The sequence below is a fragment of the Emys orbicularis genome, chromosome 14 (assembly GCF_028017835.1).
Source record: "Emys orbicularis isolate rEmyOrb1 chromosome 14, rEmyOrb1.hap1, whole genome shotgun sequence".
Taxonomy (NCBI): domain Eukaryota; kingdom Metazoa; phylum Chordata; order Testudines; family Emydidae; genus Emys; species Emys orbicularis.
In genome coordinates, this window is record NC_088696.1 from 10,589,198 (window position 1) to 10,616,615 (window position 27,418).

Here is a 27,418-nt window from a genome sequence, read left to right on the forward strand (position 1 = left end):
ACAGAGACTGTGTGTATGTGTGTGAGAGAGAGAGACAGACAGACAGAGACAGGGGTTGTGTGTGTGAGAGAGAGAGAGAGATGGGGGGGAGGGGGTGAGACACTGTGTGTGTGTGTGTGTGTGTGTGTGCGCGTGTGTCACTTCTGAGAGACGCCCATCTGCTATCTCCCTCGCTCTGCAGAGATGGGGTACATGGGCGGGGGGAAGAGAGAGATTGAGATTGTGTGTGCTGGCTGCAGGGGAAGTCTCGGAGAGACGGTGCACTGTCTCTTTAAGGCACTCACCCGAAGCCTTGTTCAGACCTCAGAGCTGCTGAGAGTCCTGATGAGCCCTGCCCCCTGTACCCTGCTCTGTGGAGATGGGGTACAGGGGCTGGGGGAAACCCTGACATCAGCACCCTCCCTTCTCACTCCCCCTCCCCCACACTCTGCACAGCCAGCAGGAGAGTCCTGGAAGCAACTGCAGTAGCAACGTGGCTGCAAAGCGGGGGGGAGTGGGGGCCACCCGAACATACGCTGCCTGCTGGATGTGCGTGGCTCTGCTAATCAACTGCGCGGCTGCTCAAACACGTAGCTTACAGGGAACACAGACCTCCATTCCTTTCCACTTCTTCGTGTGCAAAGAAGTATATGGTGATTCTGCCTTAGGCAATTACTACTTATGACACCCCTAGCATGTTTGGCTTCTCAGTAATGTGCTGTAGTGGCAGCTGTCATTCGAAAGAAGAATATGTAACTTTTTTATATTCCGTTTCTCCTGTGTACTTTCTCTTAAACCTTCATTCATATTTGCTTCACTTGCATTACTTATTTGCTATCACAAACTCAAGTATCTCACTTTCAGTATTGCCAACCCCACTATTCAAAAACCATGAATCTGGCAAAAAAGCCTAAGATTGGTTTAAAGATCATGAGAGATCTTTAAAGTTAATACATGTGAGGGTCTCTTTAGTTGCTGTCTTGTTTTTAAGCCTTTAGGGTTTACATTTTCAAGCTCTTCTTCTGAACCCCAAGTAGGGCCTTATGTAAATCACAATTCCACAAAGGGCATGGAAATCATGAAGATATCCCCACACCATGATCTTTTAAATATTTTCTTTTGAAAAGGAAAATGTCTACCACAAAGTCTTTAATACAAAAAAAAATAACTTAGCTAGTCAATTTCAAGGACAAAATTAATTTTACACCTCAATTAAGTCAGTTTAGGACAAATGATTACTTGTAAAAGTCATTCCATCCTTGAAATTGACCGACATTACTGGTAAAATTCATTCAATGCCAACTCTGTGAAATTCAATACTTTGCTATTTACACTGTCATGCATTTTCTAAAAACGAATTGTGATTTACACAGGGTCCTAACCAGGAGGGGTAGAAACTTTTCTTTTTTAAATGAAAGATCAGGTTCTCATGACCGCAAGAACTGAGATTTTAAGAAAAGTATCAAATATTATGAGACTGGCAATAAAATCATCAGTTAGCAACAATTAATTTTGATCCACTGATTTTTAAGTATGAACACTATCTTTTATATAGTTTTGTGCTGTCTTACTATAAATGAGTCTTTTGTAAAAATGCAGGTAAAGCTCAATTTTACTAAAGTCCCAGGGAACACCCAAAACTTCTATTAAATTGAGCTGTCATCGAATCAGTGGGAAATACATCTTACTGGGAAATAGAGGCTTTTTTTTAAAAAAAGGTGTGTGGGTGGGGAATTAATTAAAAGTGGGGTTTTCCTCTGGCTACTACTTAATAGAAAAAATACCCCATATAGCTATTTTATGGCAAGATATAGATAATAAAGACTTGTCTGAATACTGAAGGGTTAACGTCTCCCCTACCAGCAGGTATATACAATCTGATAACTAGCAAAACCTAAATTACCCAGCTCCACTACCCAACCCATTCCATGTCCTGAAGAGAGTGCTGGAGGCTGGGAACAGTACAGCTGGCACCATGGCTACTGCAAGTCTAGGGGTGCAGAAGTGCCACATAGCACAGCTCTGGGAAGATAAAGAGGGGCAGGATTACATCCGCCCCCAAAGCATCCTTGTCAAGCCCTTTTCCTCTGGCTTGGTGCAGGAAAGAGGCCAGGCGCCCTTTGTACGTGCTGTAGTTTGTAATGTTCACAGTGTATGCTTCCTTTTTTTTGTACTAAACTTTTCTCCCTTATGCTATTAAAAAAAGGAGCAAGTACAAGTTTCTTTTTCATAGCTTCTTTATTCCAAACACACTTATCAGACTTATAACTAGTGGTCTAGGGACCAAAATGTTTTCAAGTCCATTAATTTTGTGAGCCTCACTCTTTGGTGGCTCAGCTTTAGCTACCTCAGGAGTTCTTTGCTCTTGTGTGGAGAATGTTCCTGCCAGAGGATAGTTGAATGTTTATTAAGCTATCAACACACTCCATGTTTATAACCTGAGAAACTTCCTTTAAACACTTAATCTAGAGGGAGAGACTGCCTCTCTCCTTATGCAAGCCTGCCACAAATGTAATTAGGGGAACTCTTGCACTGAAGTTCTCTTTGCAGGTAGAAGGAACAAAGGGTACTTTTGTTTATGAGGGCTTTCCCCCCTTCCCCCAACTTTGGAATTCACTCTCATTTATTGCCTTCAGGACATGCAGCAAAGCCCATATTTTTGGGCAGATAGGTGCAGAAGGTCGAGGGATTAACAACAGGAATTTTTGTTATAAACCGGGGACGCATCACTTGGAAGTAACAGAGGAGAAGGACCTTCGAGTATTGGTTGATCACAGGATGACTATGAGCCGCCAATGTGATATGGCCGTGGAAAAAGCTAATTCGGTCTTGGGATGCATCAGGCGAGGTATTCCCAGTAGAGATAAGGAGCTGTTAGTACCATTATACAAGGCACTGGTGAGACCTCATCTGGAATACTGTGTGCAGTTCTGGTCTCCCATGTTTAAGAAGGATGAATTCAAACTGGAACATGTACAGAGAAGGGCTATTAGGATGATCTGAGGAATGGAAAACCTGTCTTATGAAAGGAGACTCAGAGCTTGGCTTGTTTAGCCTAACCAAAAGAAGGCTGAGGGGAGATATGATTGCTCTCTATAAATATATCAGAGGGATAAATACCAGGGAAGGAGAGGAATTATTTAAGCTCAGTACCAATGTGGACACAAGAACAAATGGATATAAACTGGCCATCAGGAAGTTTAGACTTGAAATTAGATGAAGGTTTCTAACCATCCGAGGAGTGAAGTTCTGGAATAGCCTTCCAAGGGGAGCAGTGGAGGCAAAAGACACATCTGGCTTCAAGACTAAGCTTGATAAGTTTATGGAAGGGATGGTATGATGGGATAGCCTAATTTTGGCAATTAACTGATCTTTGACTATTAGCGGTAAACAGCCCAATGGCCTGTGATGGGACACTAGATACGGTGGGATCTGAGTTACGACAGAGAATTCTTTCCTGGGTGTCTGGCTGATGAGTCTTGTCCACATGCTCAGGGTTTAGCTGATCGCCATATTTGGGGTCGGAAAGGAATTTTCCTCCAGAGCAGATTGGCAGAGGCCCTGGGGGTTTTTCACCTTCCTCTGCAGCGTGGGGCCCGGGTCACTTGCTGGAGGATTCTCTGCACCTTGAAGTCTTTAAACCACAAGTTGAGGACTTCAATAGCTCAGACATAGGTCAGGGGTTTGTTACAGGAGTGGGTGGGTGAGATTCTGTGGCCTGCATCGTGCTGGAAGTCAGACTAGAAGATCATAATGGTCCCTTCTGACCTTAAAGTCTATGAGACAGCTAGAGCTAGGCATGCCAACTTTATAATTGCGCAAAACTGAACACCCTTGCCCCACCCTCGCCCCTTTGCCAAGTCCCCGCCCCTACTCCTACCCCACCCCTTCTCCAAGGCCCCGCACCCACTCACTCCATCCCCCCTTCCTTCTTCACTTGCTCTCCCCCATCCTCACTCACTTTCACCAGGCTGGGGCAGAGGGTTGGGGTGTGAGTTCTGGCTGGGGGTGCGAGCTCTGGGGTGGGGTTGGGTATGAGGGGTTTGGGGTGGAGGAGGGTACTCTGGGCTGGGGCTGAGGGGTTTGGAGTGTGGGAGCAGGCTGGGGTAGGGGTGTGGGCTCTGGCTGGGGGAGTGGAAGGGGGTGTGATGGTTCTGAATTACATTTTTATTTGATAGTAAGGGGCCTACAGTGTACAAGTTATTAAAAAAACCTAAAATAAATTAAAATGGTCCTATCTCGCAGGTTGCAGCCATATTATGAATGAATCAAGCTAACATTAAGTGACTTAGTAGATACCTGCTCCTAGCACAGATAAAACATATTTCCTGAGAACAATATTTCAAAACCAGGCTAGAGATTATCGGCAGATGGGAGTTTATCACTTAGTTTGGCTATAATATTAATATAATACTTTACAGGTGACAATCACTGTATAACTGCAGAGTTCAAAGTGCTTTACCAAAAGGGTGGCAGAACTAGGAACAGAACAAAACCTTGGCCATATTAGATCATACTGCTACAGCACCAATTACAGAAAAAAATCCTGTGCTTTGTTAAAAACACAATGGGCAAAGTAACTAAGGTGGTAACTTTTCCCTATGTAACTTTATTCAATCAATATACCAAGAATTGTTTGGAATATAACAGATCTGTACATGTTAAAAAATAAATTAAACTATGGAAGTTAGAGCTTAGAATTGAGAACACTACTAGTGCACAGCATCAGGAAATTCAATTACAAGTTGCAACTCTTCTACAATTAAAATAACATTCCCCTCTACACAAAGTCATCCAGAAATTGAGAAAGAGTTCAGTTTCAATTCGTCCATTGCATGTTTGATGTTAATTATACACAAATATGAATATACTTATAATTTGACTCCTACACATTGCTGTGACAGATGAAGAGTTAAACTGCTGCATGCCCTGGAACAGTTCTAGCATTTTCATTTGGCACAAATCCTGCTCTGATAGGCTGGATACTCTGTAAAAGCCAAAGGGTAGGGGGAAAGAAAGGTGTTTAAATGCAAGATTCAATCATCCTGGTTTTACTGTGTGAACTAGACAAAAACTCATTGCTACAGGTCAGACATTCAAATTCCACAACTATTCAGCTCTCCTTGTTCCCCCAGAGCAGCAAAAAAATTAATTATTTGGAGTAAATCATTTACAACCAGAACCTAAGCATGCTTGGGAGATGCATAGAGCGCTCAACTTTTGTTGAGGTGAATGAAAATTGAGACGGTATAGAAACCTCACAGGAGCAAGCCCTTAGCAAGTATTTATATGCTATTCCCAGTTCTTGCTATCATATAATTAAGTTGACCACATGCATAATGAAACAGAACTGCACAGGAAAGACAGCAATGCTATCACATTACATAATTATAGCAGATGCAAAACTGTCAATCGATTAACAAACGGTAACTGGAACATAACAGATGCTTAGTTATTTACAGTGGATAAAATCCCACTATACACCACATTTGAATAATTCTCATGTTACCATATTCTTGCGTGTTACCATTCCAGACAAGGCAAAGCAAACTGTACAGATAAGAGTTTCAAATGGAAAATAAATAGCTTGACAAAAGGAAGAGATGTTTGTAACATTGTAACCTTGCCATTATTCGGTGCTTTATATGGTATATTTCAAACTTGTCTCAAACTGACTCTACAGCACCTGCAACAACTATAGATGAGTGAGAAAGCAGCTACCGCAAAGCAATTCAAGGGTGTTTTTTCCCTGGTTTCATGTAGAGTGGATTCTCAAACTCAAATTCTTTTGGAGTTTTTGGTTTTGAACAAACTCCAAACAAAGCAAAGCCACTTGATTTTGCATGGTTTGGAATGAACATGATAAATCAGTGCTGCTCAAAGGTTTATGAACTTTTGGACACATTTCCTTATGAGACACTCTCATAAAAGCTTCAGTAGCAGGGTCATCTCCTTGAAATACAATAATGAGTCCAACCATTCAGTAATTTTCAGTAAGAATGGCCCTTTGATTTTACGTTTTAAATGCCATCTTTTAAAAGTAGACCCCCCCCCCCTCAAATTTGCATCCATTTAAAAGGGTTTTCTTTTTTGCTTTCACTTTCAATCTTCCCTCCTTCCCCCTCTCTGTTACCAAACTATGTCTTGAATAATATAAATTAAGTTTTTTAGCAGTGGGTGGAATTCATATGCAGGCTAAGAACTTTGCATGTTTGCTTGTTTTACATTGTTAATGCTTGAAAATTAGGAGCCCATTGTCTAAACCTCAGCCACTGTATCACAAACATGAGGGGCATGGCAAGTGGGACAGTTGAATGCTTCTCGTTTCCAGATTTGCTTTATCCCCAAGACTACGTACATTGTTTTTTGCATTGAAAACAATTTGTTAGATCTTTCCCAATTCTGGGTTACCATTCTTCCATTTACCAATGGCTATGACAATGTTGGTGTCACTAGGCATAACCCTAGGTAACTCGGGAGGGTGGAAGACCACGAGTGTCGATGAAGCCTTCCTGCACTAGGCCTAAATGAACCAAAGTTCCTCCATGTTTAACTCTAATCGACCTCAAAAGCCAGGGGCAGAAATTGGAATGTGTAACAGCCAGTTATCAATTGCAACCCCCCTCATACCAGTACCAAGCGGTAATAATGAGGCCTGTATGTTTCTGGCTGAAGGGGAGATAATAAATCAAAGGGAAACAGGACCAGATAACGGTTTAGAGAAGTGGTACTAACGAGCTAGACTTATAGCCGCCAAAATGATTTAACTGCTTAAATGTATAAACATGGCTTTTGTAGAAGAAGGGAGGGGGATTGGGGGGGGGGGGAAGAGAGAGAAGGGAGGGGGGAAAAGGGAGGAACTTAGCTGTGAAATGTATAAAAAGAGAAAAACTGCTTATGATGGTGTGCTTGATTTGAGACGTGCCAGTCTCCTTGCACCGCTTTGAGATCTCAAATAAACTTTGTTTGCTTCTCCACCCTGGTGTGTTCATTGGCGCGAAGCACACCGGGCAACGAACCCCGCTGTTGCTGTCCTCGGGCCCTCTGTGCCGGCAACAACAATAAGCCCACCATCACTGTTCTGTGACATCAACATCCCCTAAAACTATCAACATTTCAGGATGGGACATTACTGGATCACTGTAAAGCTTCAGGAATAGTCTGGGTATTATAGAAATACTAATGAATTTGTTTATTGATTCAGAAAGTGAAAGTATGCGCCTGTTACATCCTAAAGGATATAACACTTAAGAAAAATAAGGGCTTTTATAAAAGAACCCAGAATACCTTTCTCACGTCCCCCACCAGACTAGCTTCCTCTTCCGGTACCAATCGTAAGGTCTACTTATGTCACCAGCACAGGGATGCTAGGGATTCTTGTCAGATCAGGACACTAACAATTGTAGAAACTCTGCTTCGTGAAACTTGGAAAAAGATAGGTAATATTGTCTGCTGGACAACAGCACGGGACTTTGAAGCAGTTAGTAAGGAGGAAGGGAAAGATAAATACTGAAACTTGGGTCTTGTAGAAGTACCAGTGGAATTGCTTTTCCAAGGGTGAGGGCTCAGATTTACTCCACTTGATCTTGATTAGAAACTTTTAAAGTATGAGAAATACCTTGGATGTCCTTTCAGCATACTCTATTCACATATACCAGATATCCCATTGGACACATTACAATTCTATATACCATGCTTTGGTTGGTCTGTCTCACAGTCCTAAAGTTGTTATAAAATACAGTCATTTTGGATATACAATCTTAGAATTGAAAGGCTGGAAGGCACCTCCAAAGGTGATCTAGTTCAGACCCCTGTGCTGAGGTAGGACCAAGTAAACTAGACCATCCCTGACAGCTGTTTGTCTACCCCTGTTCTTAAAAACCTCCAATGAGGGGGATTCAGCAACCTCCCTTGGAAGCCTACTCCAGTATTTAACTATCCTTATAAAGTTTTTCCTAATATTTAACCTAAATCTCCTTTGCTGGAGATTAAACGGATTACTCTTGCCCTGTCTTCAGTGGATATGCAGAACTCATCACTGTCCTTTGTATAACAGCCCTTAACATAGCTGAAGACTGTTAACTGATCCCCATTCTATCTTTGATTCTTAAGACTAAACATGCCCAGTTTGTTTTGCTGGTTTTTGTTTTTTTTTTTAAACTTTTCCTCATAGATCAGGTTTTCTAAGCCTGTCATTTTTGTTGTTCTTCTCTAGACTTTCTTGTTTGTCCACATTCTTCTTAGAGTTTGGTGCCCAAAACTGGACAAAGTAACTCCAGCAAAGAGTTCACCAGTGCCAAGTAAAGAGGAACAATTACCTCCTATGCCTTAGATAGGACACTGCTGTTAATATATCCCAAAATATAAGCCTGTTTTGCAACTTCATCACACTGTTGGCATATATTCAATTTGCGACCCACTATAAACCCCAGATCTTGTTCAGCAGTATTAGTGTTATTCCTCATTTTGTAATTGTACATTTAATTTTTCCTTCTTAAAGTGTAGTACTTTGCATTTGTCCTTATTGAATTTCATTTTGTCAATGTCAGACCAATTATCCAAGGTCATGGTCCTTTTGAATTCTAATCTTGTTTTCCAAAGCGCTTGCAACCCCTCCCACTTTGGTGTCAGATACAAGTTTTATAAGCGGACTCTTCACTCCATTATCCAAATCATTAGTGAAAATATTGAATAGTAACAGCTCCATCACAGACCCAGGTGACCATGCTAGATACCTTCTCCCAGTTTAATAGCAAACTATGGATGGATTTATCTGAAAAATCAGAAGTCATACGCATGTGCCATTTGGGTACTCTCTTTCAATACAATGCACAAAACTTCCATGCATATTTATTGGGGGGTGGGGGGAAGGAAAGAGAATCCAGAAGTTGTAGAGGAGAGAGCTTCAAAAATGTAACCAGGAATACTCATGCTTTTTAGTTACGTCACACTGGTTATTGCTGAAATACCTCCCACTTCACTGCTGCTTGTACCTACAGATTCATTGCTGGTGCACAGTGAATGCAGTATGATGTACAGATCAAAGAGAAAGTTTGCCTTAAGATAGTTGCATATGTCGTACCTTACATGTGACCTGAAGTTTATGCAGCTGAGAGATTTTAATTTCTTCCAAGTGATCAAAGGAAGCGCATCTCCCACCTTCAATAATTAGAGCTGAGGATTCATGGCAGGCTGATTTGACACAGCTCTCAAGATGAGAAAGTGAGGTTGTCACACATCAATGAAAACGTATGGATTCACAGATAGCTGTATAAATTACTAGCGTGTGATAAACCTTCCTTGTTATCTATTTTGTAGATCAGTGCATTTGGATGAACATCAACCACAATGGGAACTCAATTTATCATTAAACTTAATATATATTATCTCAGAATTATAAAGTCTTATTTAAATAATTGGGAGTCTAGTTTCAAGTTACTAAAGCCAAGAGATTCAAAATTGAAACTCAGATTCTGTCCTTATTTATGAGAACAGACACAGCTATGAAAATCTTGCATTTAAGTTTCTCTCTCCAACAATATTTTAAGTCTTTTATAGAAGTTTTGAATACATTTACTTTTAAATGGTTTTAGCCTCTTGGAAGCAAAACTGCTAAATCCTGCAGCTCTTGCTTTTATAAGTAGCTGTGCTGAATTACTGGAACTATTCACCGAGGATTGGGTCCTTTGTACTTAAAATTACAGAATATGAAATAAGCCTCCCCCACCCCCAAAACTCAGCAGCAATAACTTTATACTTCCCAATCAATGTATTTACAAACAGTAGATATTTGAACCTCACAACACCGATGAGCCAGGAAGTATAGCATCCCTGTTAAAAATGGAGAAGTTAGAGCCAAGAAAAGTTAGTATCAACATTTTTAAGTTGTTCACTAATTTCAGGTGCCCAGCCCGAGATATATAGAAACGTTTTAAGAGTTCCTAAGCGTCCATTCACTTCTGCTGGAGTTAGTGCTCAGCAGCTCTGAAAATTAGGCCCTAAATGCCTCAAATAGGGCACCCAACCACGGCGACACAACATGAGCAGCCACTTTTGAAAAGTTTGGTTAAATCAACTTGTTCAAAGTCACTCAGTAAACAGATGCTAAAGCTATAAAAGAGAAATCAGGAGTTCTGACCTTTGACTGCGTCTTCTAGACACTAACTTGCCGCAAAATATGTAAGATTTTTTCAATTTTTATAAAAAAATCCCAACAGATAACAAAAATGCCTGCCTTGAATGTATGTAAATCTATATTTTTAAAAGGAGGACTTTGATAGAGGAAAAAAGGTAAATTTTTGATTCGTCAGAATAAAACATATACAATATTTCTTATCAAGCCTGAATCCTTAGAATCAAGTTCATGTGCTAAAAATATTTGTGAAATTTTTTAGAACTGTTACAGACGACCCCAAAACACGGATTTTCTAGCAGTATACATCATATAACACCATGCTGAAAGCTTGCTGTACATCCCGACACAATCAACAGCAACTATCCAACATAAATTGTACTGATTCTGGACCTGCATACCCAGAACAAAATAGCTAGCCTCTCTTTTCCTGTAGCTTGCTGGTATGCTATGAATGTGCTGCCCCTAGTCAGTAGTTAAAATGCAAGTACTGATGCTATGGTACCGATGATATAATTATGATAGTTATGCAAAACATCTCTGAAAGGTGTTAAATCAGGTGTGTGGTACAACAGCACCATCTGCCAGGTCAGAGTGAAAAATACAGTAGTCGCAGAGGCAACTGCCTAAATATTAAACCCACCACTTTGCTGCTGAAAAGTAAAGCCCAGGTGTGTGGTTGACTAGGTCGTAGTATGGAGTCTCTTTCTGACTTGACTTCTGGCCACACATAAAAGGATATTCATCCAAAAACTTGATGAGAACATTAGAAGCCGAGGACTGGATTGGCACTGCTGCGGTATGTCATGTTTGATATGCACTGGAAGAAATATATAGGGAATCACACACACCTCTTTGGTACTGTGTAATTCTAACCACCATAATGCAAACTATTACACACCACCTTTCATCCAAGGATCTCAAAATGCTTTACAAACAGCTTACAACCTCACAAGATTCCTGTAAAAAAGAGATTACTCCCGCATCCATTTTACCCATTGGTAAATTGAGGCAAATAAAGTTTGGATGACTGGTCTCAGAGATAAGTTCTTTCACAGTAAGAAGAGAAAGGGATTTCAAAGTTGATGATGGTATTTGCCATTTTGACTGGGAATCCTCTGCTCTAATCATCAGCTCCCACTTTCTTCCAGTCAGTGCTTGAAGTATCGTTTACATGAAACAATACACACACACCTCACACACACACATTCTGTACAGAAAGGTAGGTCAGAGAAAGAGTGATGAGAGAATTGTTAAGATGAGCAAATATCAAGCTACTTGAATTAGTGTTGAGAAAACAGCAGATGCCATTAACTTTAAAATCTTTTTTTCTTTTCCTGCTGTGGAACAAATAGTTTCAATAATGAAAGGATTTATTCCTGCTGGATTGTTTCTATGCTGAGATAAGTGCATTATGTGTGGGAGGTTTCTGCATGTCTAAACGTAGACTTTCCAAGAGCAATACCATGTTAACAATAAAGACCCTTAGGTAAAGGCATGGTCTCAATTTTCATGCTTACATGCCAAAAATCTGTAAGCCACATAACTGATTACCAAGTATTACTCCATAATACTCAGGAGCCTCTGTCATGCAACAGGATCCTATTGTGCTGGGTGCTGCACAGACAGAACAAAGAATCTCTGCCCCAGAGAGTTTAGAATCTAAGTACAATATAAACAGACAACAGGATACAGACAGACAGAGAAGTGCAAGGAAACAATGAGACAATACTAGTCAGCATGATCAGTAGTGGCATCAGTAACCTAACCATTGTCAAGTATTCCTGGGGGAATTCTGCACCACCGTGCACGTGCATATTTGGTGCCCCGCCCATAGTTTTAATTTTTCTTTTTTTGCAGAAAATAGCTTCTTCTGCACAGCCAGCAGGAGGGTCCCGGGAGAAGCTGCAGGAGCAATGTGGCTGCAAAGCAGTGGGGCGGAGAGGGGCACCTGAACGAATGCTGCCGGATGTGCGCAGCTCTGCTAATCAAGTGCGCGGCACTTGAATCACTCCTGGGCCACGCAGCTTAGAGGGAACACAGGTCTCTGATATGTTGAGTACTTAAAACAAAAGTAAAATTTGAAGTGTTGACAAGGCCTATGTTTGAAGCAGTAAACCTCACCCCACCTCAGCCAATTGGAATTAAAACTTGTGCAAGATTTCAAAGGTATGGGTTCCACTGTAGAAGAACAAGGAAACTAGAATGAGAAGTCTATTTGTAAGATTATATGATATACATGAAATTAGTAAGCACCCTTATAGTCTTAAGAAAGCCAGAGGTTTTATTTTATTAAAATGTGAGGCAGTATGCACTAGCTGACTATCTATGGGGAAGGGTCCAAAAATTCTTTCCTCCCCGTACACACCTGAGTTCTAAACCCAGCTCTACCACCATAAAATGAGAATAATATTTGTCCACCTTTCTCACACAGATGTGAGGTTTAATGAGGTCATTTCCCCCCTCCTTACCCCACCCACACGCATACAGTGCTTTGATTATTTGTGGGGTTACTATTATAAAAAATACACCACTGGCGATTTTAAGAGCAAAAGCCTAATATTTGTCTTCATTACAGTGTCCTATATTTATCAATATTTGAAATAGGTACCAAAAAATCTGAACTAATTTCTAAACACTCCATATAACACAGTTAACATGCTGAAGGCAAGAAAGGAATGAAAGTACATAAAACCATTACTTACAAAAGAGATAAATCCTGATCCTACAAATTGCTCTGCATGGATAGATCTGTGAGCCTACGCAGAATACCACTGAGATCAATAGGACTCCATGCAAGAGCATGGCCCTGCTCACACAGAGCATTGTGCAGGATCAGGGCAGTAGTTAGGATAATATGGCTTCACACTGTGCTATAAGTGACTCTGAACATATTCAGGTGGAAGTACAATCTGTTTTAACAGTACAAAGTACTAATGTCGCATCAGAATCCACTATGGGACAATGCTAGCAGATCTCAATTCAAATTCAGGGCTCAGTATCTTACTTTTCAAATGTTTACCTATTAGGGACCAATCCTGCAAATAGTTAAGCATATGAATGAATAAATGTTCACAAGAGTACGCCCATGATATACGTATATTGTTAAAAGCCAAAAGAAATTTTAAATCAGGGGTCTAAAATAAATACATAATGCCTTATTAGTTTCAGATGTTATGTATAAATTTTACCTTGGAACACACTATTGATAAAATGTGAACATTATTAAAAAGGTTAACAAATAAGGTACACTGAACAACGAATGAATTTTTTACTTTCTTCGTTTTACTCTTACCAGTCATGAATTTAAAAACAAACGAAACAAAAAGTAGCACATTTTTCATACTTTCCGCCTTAATATTTTTGAAAACTAGAAACTATAATCATGCTTACGTGATTTAAGTAGCTCTGACACTGAATTGATTTTTGGAGTGTTTTCTGACATTCCCCAAGTGACTGAACACATGTCTCTGAAAGAAAGAAAAGCATTGGTAACGCGATTTTACATTATTATTTTTTTGTTTGTTTGTTACCGTTACGTTTGAGACTCCTTGGATAAGATTCTGACAAAGTACACTGATGTAAAGCTGTAGCGATTCTACTGAACTCTGTTACCATTATGCATCTAGATCTCCTGAGTCCAAACATAGTGCCTTAACCACAAGGCTTATCCCACCTCTGCTAGTTTCTAACACAGTTGCTTAAAACCATTGTTCATACCAGCCCTGATGCAGGATTTGGCTTTGTAGCACTGGTGATTCCAGGTTTCCCATGCAGACTTAATTAGTCAGCATGGCCATCTTCTACACCTATTTAATTGCATGAACTATACATTGTAGCTCGATTTGGACTGTTCCCACAAGACTAGGCTTGGGAAGTTTTGAGAGAACATCCAAGTTACAACAATACCAGGCTGGGGTACAGAGGAGTCAGGTTGAGCATCACAGCAGAGTTTGAGCATCATGAAAATGTGATATGCCCTTATTCAAAAAACAGACTTCGGTATAGTTCAGAAGTAGCCCTGGAGGGGGTCACTATAGGGAGGAAAGTGGCAGGCTCTGACAACCACCAGCCAGCACTGCGGACCCAGATTTTCTAATATAAGAATCTAAGAGACCAGAGCCCCACAGAGTATGTCTACACAGTGCCTTAAACCTGGGCACTGCTCAGGGTTGGGCCCTCTTCCATCCACACACAAATCAGTCTGACTTGGGTCAGTGAGCACACAGGCCCTGGTTCCTAGGACTGCACTAGCGGGGTGGGCCAAGGCCCGAGGCCCGTTGTGACTCCAGTCCAAGCCCTGCTATTTTGCAGCGTGGGCGCAGCTCATGCCACGTACTCCAGTCAGAAGGGCCCCGTGGTGCAGTGCGGACACGTTAGCACGACTGAGAGACCCGGGTCCAGAGGCAATCAGTCAGGGTTACAATGCCGTGAGTGTGGACGCTCAAGCCGGGGCTTGGAAACCTGAGGCCCCACGACCAGGTCCCAAAGGCCCGGGTCTCCACCGTGGGCACCGCGCAGTCGGAGTCCCGGGGCTCAGCCATGGGGCGGGACGGGGGCTGATGGAATGAAAGATGGGATGGCCAGCAGCCCCGCGACTACCCATTGCCAACCCCCGACTAACTAGGGCGGCCTCCCTTACCCAGAGCCCGGTTGGCCGAGTCCAGCCTCCGCAGCACAGAGCGCAGCTCGCTCGCCTTCAGATTCCCCGCCATGGCCCCGCAATTCCCGCTCAAGGCATGCTGGGAACCGCCATCTTGTTGTACGGAACCTGCAGCTGCGCTTCAAGGGCCCGCCTTCTTGCTGCGCAAACTCTGCTCGTGACTACGCGAACGCCGCCATGGTGTTGTACGGACTCCCAGAAGGCTTTCGGACCCGCCCTACGGAAACCCATTCAGTTCATTACAGCCCATGCTCTGCTCTGCCGGCTACGGTGGCCCGGACACGCGCGATTGCTCCGCACCTGTCCCGTGGCAAGGGCTGCGCGCGCGTGGATGGGGATAGGGCGGTGATGGGAGCAGCGCGGGCTCTCCTCGGGCAGCCTCCGGAAGCAGCTCACCCCGCGGGCGGGGCAGGGCAGGGCTGAGAGGGAGAGAGCCCAGAACCGGCTGGAGCTGCTGGGAGGGGAGGTAAGGGGGGGCGGGGCGGTAGAGGGGCTGCATCGTTAGCGTCCCCGGGGGGTGCAAGCTGGTGCTGAGGGGTCCGCAGGCCCCGCCCCTCGGCACAGCCCCGCGTGTAGGGAGCCCCAGGCAGGGTCGGAGCTGTGCCTGCTCCCGGCGTCTGCCCCCCCTCCCCCGCGCCGCCCTGTGCATCGCTGTGCCTTGTGCGCCCTGCTCCCGCTGCACCGATGGGGGGGGGGGGGGGGGCGCTTTGCAAACCGCGCCCCCCCCCCCCCGGCCAGGGCGGGGTGGGGGTACTGAACCGGCAGCCCTGGCGTTAGGGGCCGCTCCCTAGGCAGGTGACTGCGTGGCTGTCAGAGCTGATCTGCCCTGGCCTACGGCTGACTCCCCGCCGGGGGGAAGGGATCAGGGCATGTCACGGGCAGAGCTGGCCTAGCAGGTACGGCAGGTTGTGAACGCTTGTCTCGCGCCCCGGCAGAAGCGAGTCCAATAAAAGAGATTCCCTCATCCGCCTTGTTTCTCAAATCCCCAGCAGCTAAACAAAGGTAGCGTCTACACTACGGCCCTTACAGCGGCGTCGCTACAGCGGTGCCACTGTAAGGTCTCCCCTGTGGATAGCTTTTCTTTGCTCTCCTGCCGGCATAATTAAACCACTCCCAACGAGCAGCCTTAGCTCTGTCCGCAGGAGAGCGTCTCCTGCCAACGTAGCGCTGTCTGCACCGGCACTTTTGTTGGTGAAACTTATGTCGGTCAGGGGGTTGGTTTTTGCACACCCTGACCGACAAAAGTTTGACCTACAAAAAGTGCTAGTGCAGACAAAGCCTAAGGCCTTGTCTACACTAAAGGGAAAAGTCGATCTAAGCTACGCAATATGAGTTACATGAATAGCGTAACTCAAATCGACGTAGCTTAGATCTACTTACCCCAGGGTGCACACTACACAACGTCGACTCCCCTTACTCTTCTCGATCAGGTGGAATACAGGAGTAGATAGGAGAGCAATCGGCAGTCGATTTAGCAGGTCTTTATTACACTCGCTAAATCGACCGCCGATGCATTGATCATCTCCATTAAGTGTAGACAAGCCCTCAGTGTCATCCACAGCTCTCCTCCCCTGTTCCACTGAATGCATTCTATTGGCCGGCTCCATAGGTAGCATACGTATCTGGATACACATGTTAAGGTTGTGTCCCAGCAAATAAAAAAGCCTGCAAATCTTATGTAGACTTAGGCATTTGTATAGGTTTATGTGCATGAGTAGACCTGTGGACTTTAGTGGGAATGTGTATAAACCTATGCTGTGCTGAAATCATTGCAGAATTGGGGCCAAGGAAGCATACTGTCTAATGCAGGCCCTTTGTTTTCCCACTCTTTGAGTATTTTAAGGATATTTACATGTAAGTGTACAGGTGAAATATACACATAATACTTTGACAGGTATAATAGTTTAGGTAGGGAATGAGTATATAAAGGGTAGACCACAGTTGGTGCCATTTCTACGTAAAGCGATACAAATACAAATATGTATATATGAGTACTTGGTGTATTATCTCAGTACACTGATAAAGCTTCAGGTACATGGATATTTGATACAGAATTGTTATGCAAATTTATTCAGTGTATGAATTAGTGGCATTTCTATAGTACTGTGTAGTTTTGTAGTGAGTTTAATTGAATTATTCCATACACACCTGTGTAACATCAGAATATCGCCTAATTAATGAAAACTGATAACTCTCTTGCTTATTTGGCTATTAGTAGTGAGTATATTAGTAATTGTCATATTCACAATGTGGTCTTTTTGTTATTTATTTGTATATGACTTTAGACGAATAAAGGGATGGGATCTAGTCCTGCATTACTTAGCAGATGATGCAGTCAGTCTCCTAAAATTAAAGCACAAACATATAACTTAGAATGGCTAAATATGTGGAGATGTTAAAATGTAGTGAAAATTATTTTTAATTATGCAGTTTTGTCATGCATTTTTTTTTTTTAATCTACAGGTCAATTTGCTCAAATAAAGTAGTGCCAAAGGAAAAAGGATGCACTTAGAAAATGTGACCAAGGAAACGGTCCTTATTACAGGAGGAGGTGGTTACTTTGGTTTCCGGTTAGTGCATAAAATATTAACTTTATTTTACATTAAATATAGTAGCAAACACTTTACAGTGCAGATCTTTTTAGTGAAGTGAGTCTGTAAATATGGTATCACAGGGCTCTGTGTTTCTCTTAGTGATTCCAGTGCCTCAAATACAATGCTAAAGATCATGGGATTAAATCTCACTTGCTCTCATATTGAAAGGCGACCTCTAGTTCACCATCTGCAAAATGAGTACCTGATTTATCGTGTTTGGGCAGAGGTGAGGTCAGCATAACTATGTCTCCAGGGGTGTGGATTTTTCACGCATCCTGAGCGACATAGCTATGCCAATGTAAGTACTCAATGTAGACCTACCCTCAGACAACTCTGACCAGCAAGAATTCAGCACTGAAATAGTTTACAAGTTTCTTCTACTCATGGGTGAAATGTTTCATGTATCATTACACTATGTATAGTAGTAACATATGGTCTTGGTCATGTTTTAGTTTAGGTTGTGCCCTATACAAAAAGGGAGTTGATGTGATTCTCTTTGATGTCCTGAAGCCGGTCCAAGCTGTGCCAGAGGGAGTGAAGTTCATACAGGGGGATGTCTGCTGTCTCTCTGAAGTGGAAAAAGCTCTCAGAGATGTAATCTGTGTATTCCATATTGCTTCCTATGGAATGTCTGGCAGGGAGCAGCTGAACCGAAAACTTATAGAAGACGTTAATGTGAGAGGAACAGAAAATATCATCCAGGCTTGCAGGAAAGCAGGAGTGCCAAGTCTGGTTTATACAAGTACATACAATGTAGTCTTTGGGGGCCAAGTTATAGAAAATGGGGATGAATCTCTGCCTTATCTACCACTTCACCTTCATCCTGATCACTACTCCTGGACCAAGTCTTTAGCTGAGATGAAAGTGCTGCAGGCAAATGACACTGAGCTTGGAGAAGGGAAAGGTGTGTTAAGGACCTGTGCTCTCCGACCAGCAGGCATCTATGGGCCCGGAGAGCAAAGGCATCTTCCAAGAATAGTTAGCTACGTTGAAAGGGGATTGTTTAAATTTGTATATGGAGACCCTCTGAGTTTAGTAGAATTTGTCCATGTAGATAATCTAGTTCAGGCTCATATCCTTGCTTCAGAGGCACTCAAAGCCGCCAAACGGCACATAGCTGCTGGCCAAGCTTACTTCATTTCAGATGGCAGGCCAATAAACAACTTTGAATTTTTCCGACCTTTAGTTGAAGGCTTGGGTTACCAATTCCCAACCATTCGTCTTCCTCTCTCCTTTGTATATTTTTCTGCATTCCTAACTGAAATAGTCCATTTTCTTGTAGGCCGTCTTTATAATTTTCAGCCTCTTCTCACTCGCACCGAGGTTTACAAAACGGGCGTCACACATTATTTCAGCATGGAAAAGGCCAGGAAGGAGCTAGGGTACAAACCTGAGCAGTTTAGTCTGACCGAAGTAGTTGAGTGGTTTAAATCCCAGGGACACGGAAGAAAGCTCAGAATCTATACTATAAAACATCTGATTAGGGATGGAGGGTTGATCTTGCTGTTGGCCGCCGTGGTGCTCTCATGGCTTCCAGCAGCAGTAACACTCTCTGTTTGAAAGATGTTGAACATTGAGCTTGGGCTCTTTTTATAGGGTGATAAAATATACAAAGAAAATTAAAATAAAATTAGATCTCACTGTGTTCTCTTAAAAAAGTGCATACATTATCAGTGATGAAAATAACTTTGCCAGTTTCAAATGTTTTGTCATTCCAGAACAATGTAATAATACATACCAGAATATTTTAGCATTGGTAGGAAATACATTTGTTTTATGTCTGCTGAAGGGACTATTGAGTTGAAATGGATTAACAGTATTGATGTGTTTGTTATGACAAAATTATGTGTATATATTTATAATATAATCCACTGTACATTAAAGTGAGGCTGTACATTGAAATAATGGCATTGCAGGTTTCCACATAACTCTCAGTGCTTCCATATCAAATGAGAGGTTTTCTTTTTAACTGAGCCTCTTACATTCTCAACCGTCACGCTGAATGTTAAGCTTCTTTCCTTCTTGCCTATCATCACAAGAAATAAAGGTTCTGCAGGCCAAATTGGACCCCCAGAGACATCTGCAATCCCATTGTATTCCAGCTATGCCATTAGTGCTTTCAGCAGCTTGCACAGGTATAACTGATTGGAACAGGGTGATGCTGATTTGATGGGTGATGCATAAGAAGAACAGAATCCAGCTCACATGTTTTGAGTTGTTGGAGCAAAGGACTGGAACAATTCATTTGTGTCACTAGGGTAAATAGGTGTGATCGGTGAATACACTAATAGAATGGAACTGCTGATTACAAATGTGACATTTTTTGTGTACAGTCTCTTCTCAAAGTAAAACTGCACTTTCATTTAGCAGAGAGTCACACACATGGTGTGAAGGTCAATATGATTGCAAATGGCATGCTGCAAGGTGTATAACGAATAGTCTTAATTTGGCCTTTTTCACATTGAGAGGATTAAACCCATGATCCTTGCTACTGAGAAGATTCCTGTATCCCTGTCCAAATGAATTGTATTCTGAAAAGTTCACACATTGCCCACTCCTAGCCTTCGGTGCACACAGATCGGACCACAAATGAGCTGTGATTTAAGATAGAGGGATATACCTAAAGCTTCCTCATGTACAGGGGGTGGTAAATTCACTCTAATTCCAATTCACACGGGGAATTTTTCTATTAGAATTAACATCAGAAAGGCTGAGATATGCCCAAGTGGTTAATCCCTGCGCATTAGTCAATTTTGTCATACTAGATAAGATCTATTGTTTACCTTGTTTCAGTGTGACAAAGGCAGTCATCTACCCTAATAGCTCTTACTGTCACAGGAACAGTGAATTAGGTAGTGTGACAGGATCATCAGCTACGCTGAGTATTGGTGGATTGTCTGAAAACATGCTTGAGAATATAAACCACCAGTTGGTGTCAAGAACTTGCTTAAGAGTTTGTACCACGTGAGTTACTTTTGGTCATCTCATAATGATCTGACACACTGGTGTTAAACAGAAAGCGAGCATGTAGTAAATCCAATTTATCTAGGAAATCCGTTAGTTCTAACCCTTACAACTAGTCTTCAGGTTCTGCAGCTCTAATAGAAGGTTTGATGATTTGCAAGCTAACATTGGTGCAGCCATCTTTTCATTCAGAGGCCAAATTCATCTCTGGTATTGAATTAAGTAGAGCTGCATTACAGAAGAATTTGATTCAGTGGGTGGATTTGCTATTAACCAAGCAGTATGCTTACACAGGAAAAAAAAAATTAAAAACTGAACTAGAAGTTTTGAGAGTGCTTTTATGGGTTAAAGGTATTAGATGTGTAATGTCTTATTCTGGAACACACTTCTATACAGTGGACTAATCTGTAGCAATTACTATTACAAAATGCTTGAAGAAGCTCACGTTTGTAGATTTTTCCAACTATAAAAAATGCTTATTTAAAAATGAACGAGTTGGTTGAAGTGTTAAGTAGCTGAGGGCTTCAGTATTATCAAACAGTTAAACACCATTCAGTCAACTGGCTTGGGCTAACACTTATTTTTGTATTCCATTGTTATTCAAGCTTCTAAAAAAAAGTATTACAATCATTTCCTTAACACGTAGTATCACCCCCAAAGGGACTTCATGCTTTTCTATGAGGAACTATGAACATTTTATATTATGAAACTTGGAATTCCACTCACAGCAGCACTTTTGAGTAGACTATTTTTCAGTTTACTACACGGGGGAAATACTGACATGTTTTCACATCCATAATTTTGCAAACAACAATTTTGTTCCTGCCCTTTATGTTGACAAGTCAAATTCACACTTGGCTTTTTATCTAAATTTTAAATAGTCTCGTTTTGAAGTTGGAGCTACCCTAGTTCTGAGGTTTAAAAGAAATTCCCCAGCAATTTAAGTTCTGTCATCGCCTGACAGCCTCAGTTCCTTCTGCCTAGACTGCAGAGCTTATCGAGAACTCTGACTCTGAGGGGAAGGTGGGCGGCTAGCGTGAATACACAGGGGCAACTCTTGAACAACACTTATAGTACATAACCTTTCTTCTTCAAGAGCCAATGCTCCACCTGAGGGATGGTGGCTGAGGAGTTCTTAGCTAAATATGGGCTGTAGCACTGCTCTTCCAAACGGCATCCAAGGAGCAGCATGTGATGAAAGTGTGCATCGAACCTGAAGTTGCTGCTTTGTTTATCTCCACCAAGGGGCACCCGCCTAAGCCAGGCCACTGAGGCTGTGATAGCTCTCATGGAATGGGTGTTTAAACCAGGGGGTACTGGTTTCCTAGCTAAGATGCAGCAGGGTTCTACATCTCCTAATCCATGACCTTCATGGGTCAGAGTACAAAGGAGAAGGACGGCACTTCCTCTTTTTCTTATGCCCCTCTTACAGAGAGATTCTCTCTCTTCCTACTTTTACCTTCACAGGCATCTGTAAGGACTTGCTGTGCCAAGACAGACATTGGCAGCAGAGGATAGGTCTGGAATTGGTGTCAGTGGTTACTATGCCAAATGAAGAATAGGCACTGAGGGGAGTTCTTCCTGCATTGTCACTATGGCTATTGTGCCTGAATAGGCTGTACTGGTTTGCTCTTCACTGCCACTTTCAATTTAACCAGTGCCAGGCAATGCCAGATAAGGGATTCATTCTTAGTGGAAGATCAAGGAGATTCCAGTCTTGGGCCCATGTTAGAAGGCAGCACTGAGGCCAGAGCAGCAAAATAAGTCGTGCCCTGTGTTTGAGGATCTTGGCTCAGAGCCTCGGAGGCAGACAATGAAAATCTGTGCGTTTTATAATGCCTCAACGACAACTTTGCTGGGAACCTCAGGGAGATGTGCCAAAATCTTGAGTGAAAAGACTAACCAGTGACATTATTTCTAATGGGTGAAAAAGCCTGGATGGCTGTCTGGATAAAGATTATGTATAGCACTGGATTGCTTGTAGCCATTACTTATAAGAGAAGGCCTGATCACTTCAACTAGATTATTTGCAAGAGTAAGGGCTCTGGGATCAGGTCCAGACTCTTCATCCAGGATGAGCAGAACAGTGAGGAAGGTAGTCTTTTCATGCAGTGAGACAAAATGCACACAAACCAAAGCTAAAAACCCCAAAAGCATGATTTGCTCCAGGACCTCTCCCCAGTGCCTGACCAGCCTATGGAGCTCAGCTGGATACAGGAGAACGGCACAGAAGCAAGCAGGATGCAGGAGGAATCATTCTCTGCTTGCCTCCGGAGCTGGTCCACAGCCACTACTCCCTTCTGCTCCCTGCAGGTGGAAGGACATGTCGATCCACAGAATGGCAGATCCTTTCGCTCCAGACCCTTTTCCTGACACATCATGCACAGGTAGAACACACCGTCTTCCCAGCCCCCCAAAATAGCCTGCTCACCCACTCCCACAACCAGTTAGCTGTATGTGAGTAATATGGGGCTAATGATGCTGACCTCCCTTTGTACAGCACTTTGAGATCTATGAATGAAAAGCACTGTATACACTAGCCCATACTAGATCAGCATTTGGTATAGTCAATAATTCTTCTGTCTTCCAGCTCTTCCTAGTAAATACAGCAAAGGACTGGTGATAGAAAGGAGTGAGGGACACCCTGCCTCTTTCACTTTTCAAAATCAAAATAGGAAACCTGCAGCTTATTAAGAAAAATACTTTTAAACATCCCCAAAAATCAGCTGCAGATGTTCCATTTCAAATGTTTTATGATGATCCTTCATCTAAGCCAGCGCCACATTTTTTTTTCCTTGTGCACCTGGGTAGAGATAATTAAGGTATTACTTTAACTCGCATGCTGTGCCACAATGTTTCCAAAATTTAGTACATTATTTGTGTTCCTGAATGTGAATTATCAGAAGTACAGCTACAAATTGAAAAAGTATCTCTTGACATTTCAGAAGAAATGCCATTAAAATTTCTAGTCCTCAAACTATGTCAACACTTGACATATGTCCCTCCTTTCCTTCTCAAAACATCTTTAAAGAGATGAAGCAGTGAGGCTGATATTTATAAATAAGAAACTAACACACTAGAGATTCATTGAGAATTTATGGCAGCTGTATAACCTGTCACAAAAGTAACAGATACCAATGCACGCACGCACACACACTTACATACACACACACTTTTAATGCACATATATACTTATTTATTTAAAAAAAATAAATTAAATTTCAATTACCTCCACCCCAGTTCCCAGAGAACTGACTCGGTTTTTACACCCTCTGCTCCTAAAAAACAACAACAATGCATTTTCCTTCAAAAATGTTCATTATTTTCTAATTACTGAAAAAGTTCCCACATTTTCAACAATATACCAGATTGTTTAATCTAACAATATATAACATGATCCTCAAGGAACATTGTTCTAAGCATTGGTGGTTTACACACATGGCAGAAATCCTTATCTTTAGTAGCTCTGGGAGGTTTGTTTGATTCCAAGGACTAAGATCCCAATCCAGAAAAGCACTTCCATTAAGTCAATGGAATAACTAATGCTTCAGTTAAGCGTGCACTTGGGACCTAAAAATGTAGATTAGCACTAAACAGAAATGGAGTTGGAACTCATCAAAACCAAACTAACAGCTTAGGTTGCACATAGGGCAAGTGTGCACTGAATCTGAAAGCAAACTTCCCAGCCCAAGCCACGGTTGCTCTGAGCTCCAGCCCAAGCTGCAGCATCTACACAGCTATTTGTAGAGAGCTAGTGCAAGCCCCATCAACATGAGTCTGTGGACCTGGGCTGGAAGGCTCAGGCCCAGATGCTATGTAGACATGCCCATGAACACTGTTGTTACATAGGAGAAGAAAATCTTGGTTCCTGATTGGCTAAAATAGTCATGTGATGAGAATCAGTAAATTTCTATTATTTCTGAGGAGGTAAACTATATTCATAGATTTAAAGGCCAGCAGAGGCCATTAAGATCATCTAGTTTGACCTCCTGCATGACCCAGGCTACAGATTTCACCTGCATCACACCCAGCAACATGTAGCTGAACTAGAACTGATCTGTTAGAAAGACTTCCAGCCTTGATTGAATGACCCCAAGTGACATAAAATTTACCGCATGAGCAGGTAACTGCATGTGCTCATGCAAAGGGCATCTGCCTGTGTAATTAAGGAAACTGCATGTGCAGAAATTCGTTCCCTAATTTAATGTTTGGTGAACATCAGGATTACTGTCCTTCCAAGTAGATACAGCCTTCAGTTTTGTCTTGGTCAGACTTCACCTCTAGGGTGAATAAAATCTGACATACATCAATATCAACAGTATCATAACAGTCTCAAAGCCATGAAAGAACAGACATGGAGTTTACCCTGGCAAAGTATCCAGAGATTTTTGGGTAAAAGTGTTCTAACATTAGGATAGAAAGAAATTAGGCTAGAAAGAACTATTGCTCAATTTTGACCAGGTCTTGAATGCCTGCAAAATTGGTAATTCAACTCTTTTTCTTCCAAGTATAGTACAATATTTGGGAAGAGTGATTCTGGAAAAGTAGCTCACTGTAAAATGAGTTGAACTTAAACATACATTCAAGGGCTCTTCTCACAACCAGTTTAACATAGCACATGTGCAGAGAATCTGCATGGGACACTTTGAAGTGCAGTGCAATGTGCTAATTCATAAAAACATTTACACAGCAGTAGTAGAGAGCAATATGATTCATCATACACATGGTGCTCTGTGGCAGCAATGCATATAATGAGAGAAGCCAGGACAATTATGCTACATGGACAATTTATGTCCAGAAACCACAGCTGATGTTTTTATTTAGTTTTGAATTTTTGGTAGAAAATTATTGGGCTCTTGTCCAAGGAGAATCTCTTACCTCGAGGCTCTAGCAGTCAAAACACTATATCCAAAATACTTCCCTGAGAAGTGAGAACACAGCATAGCCAGGGTGTTACCTTACATATGGCTCCAGGAGCTGCCCAAAGTGTCTTTTTTTTTTTTTAAAGGGAAGTGGATGTCCTGTAAGAAAGAACTTTGCAGCCACGCAGTGGTCTGGCATGCAAGGATTTCTGGAATTTTCTTTTTCCTGTCCTGCCTGTTAATTGGCTGCCTGGCATCAAACTCCCCCATGGCAGCCCCTAGGCAATACGGTCTGTGGTGGTGATTTGGCAGGAAGCAGGATGGGGAAGAAATCTGAACCTACATGCAAAAAGTTCTTTTCCTTTTAGTCCCAGGCTGTGCATCCCAACTCCATTTGGGGACGGAATAGTTTTTCGACTTATCAGGAAGGAGAAGAGCTGCCTTTAATCTACTCTCCTCTCTCATCTTTTGGATTCAGTACCTGGCATTTAATTTCCAAAAAAATGTACAAGAGAAGCCCACATCTTCAGGGAGTTTGTATGCAGAGGGAAATTCGAAGCCCAACCCTAGTATTTCCTGACTCTCTGCTATATCACTTTCATATGAAGTTAAATGAGACAGGACTGTGTTTCTGGAATAACTAAAACCTCAAGGGTGCTCCTTGAAATATCATCTGTGAATGCATAGTGGAATCAATTAAATGAATCTTGAGACAGCAGATCAGCAGAAGTGGTGGCAAGGGGAGCAAGGAAAACTGAAAACCGCTGAGGCAGTTCACTGTGCAATGAATTCCAAACCCAAACAGGATTTCAGTGGTGAGAGATCCAGCACTACCTATGTATCAATTTAAGCCTTGGGCAATTACTTAGAAGAAAAGAATCTCTTCTGTACTTATTTGAAATGCACATTCAAACATATAGATTGCAAAACTCCACCCACATATGGATACTGTGACTAGTCGTTTCTTATTAATGAGTAATGTGCTGCTAACATGAAGAATCAATGCATACAAATATTAAGATGTCTGGTATCTGATACATCATCCAAAGACTGTTCTGTTCTTGCAGAGAAACAAACTTGCTGATTCATAGATTCTAGGACTGGAAGGGACCTCGAGAGGTCATCGAGTCCAGTCCCCTGCCCGCATGGCAGGACCAAATACTGCCTAGACCATCCCTGATAGACATTTATCTGGATCTAATAGGTTTTTTCCATCTATAACTTCTATGTTCCTACTAGTGACTGAAACCATAAGGATACTAATGTATCTGTCTGTATTTCTGCACAGTTATGTTATGGATTAAATATATTTTGGGAAAACAGACAACATTAAAAAAACCAAACAGTACTGTTTGACATTGTCTGGTAAGAAGGTCTGCAAGACTACAGATGGATAGTTTGCAAACAATTCATTTGTATGCAGATTAGCAGCTGGAAGGATATGAGAAACGATGTTACACCAAAGTAAATTATCCAACTGGAGTTTAAAATACCTTTCGTTTCTAGGAGTAAAGGATAGCTCCTACCTTATGGATTAAAAATATTTTCTTGCACTGCCTTGATGGAGCTGATTTACGTGACACAAAATGATGTCGTATTTCTCTTTTTTAAAGTTTTTCATAAAATCCAACAAATAACCCATCTACAATCTTGGAGTACATTTAGTTTTAGAAAATTAACTCATTCACTGGTATTAAAAAATGTAACAAGAAAATCTATCAGAAGAAAATACAGCATAACCATCCATTGCCCGGAATATTTTGTGTGGGGGGGATACAATCTGCTGTATCTGATGTCACAATCATATTGTAAAAGTGCTTTTACAGCATTTAATAAATTAAACCTATTATCTGTCAATCATAAAGAGTCAGATTATTAACGTTGTGTGTGTGTGCAAATAGTTGTGAATGCCTAACTTGTGTCCTGTGCACACAAATACTGTAGATGATTTGTACTTGCACTTTGGGTATTTTTAAGGGTAAGTTAGGCCTGCACAAATGCATGCAAGTTGTCTGCACACCCTGTAGCTGTGAAAAGCTGACCCTTAGTTTCCTTCTTACTCTAAGATTTGTGATACTGGATGCAAATAATAACTTGAATATGCAGAAAATCTAGCCTGCACTGTGTGTATGCTTTGTACAGAAGATAAATTAAACAACAATGAAAATAGTTCCTCCTATAACAAAAAAATATTAGGAAACCCATCTTTCTTCTTCTTAGTAAA

The 27,418-nt window shown here is 41.8% G+C and overlaps 1 protein-coding gene across 1 annotated transcript; it reads left to right on the forward strand.

The window, feature by feature from the left end:
* Positions 1-17,272: 17,272 nt before the first annotated feature.
* On the forward strand, positions 17,273-19,381 carry SDR42E1 (short chain dehydrogenase/reductase family 42E, member 1). The gene is made up of 2 exons (XM_065416704.1): positions 17,273-17,344; positions 17,821-19,381. Exons 1-2 carry the CDS (start codon positions 17,277-17,279, stop codon positions 18,926-18,928), a joined length of 1,176 nt encoding a protein of 391 aa, XP_065272776.1. The 5' UTR covers positions 17,273-17,276; the 3' UTR covers positions 18,929-19,381.
* Positions 19,382-27,418: the final 8,037 nt, after the last annotated feature.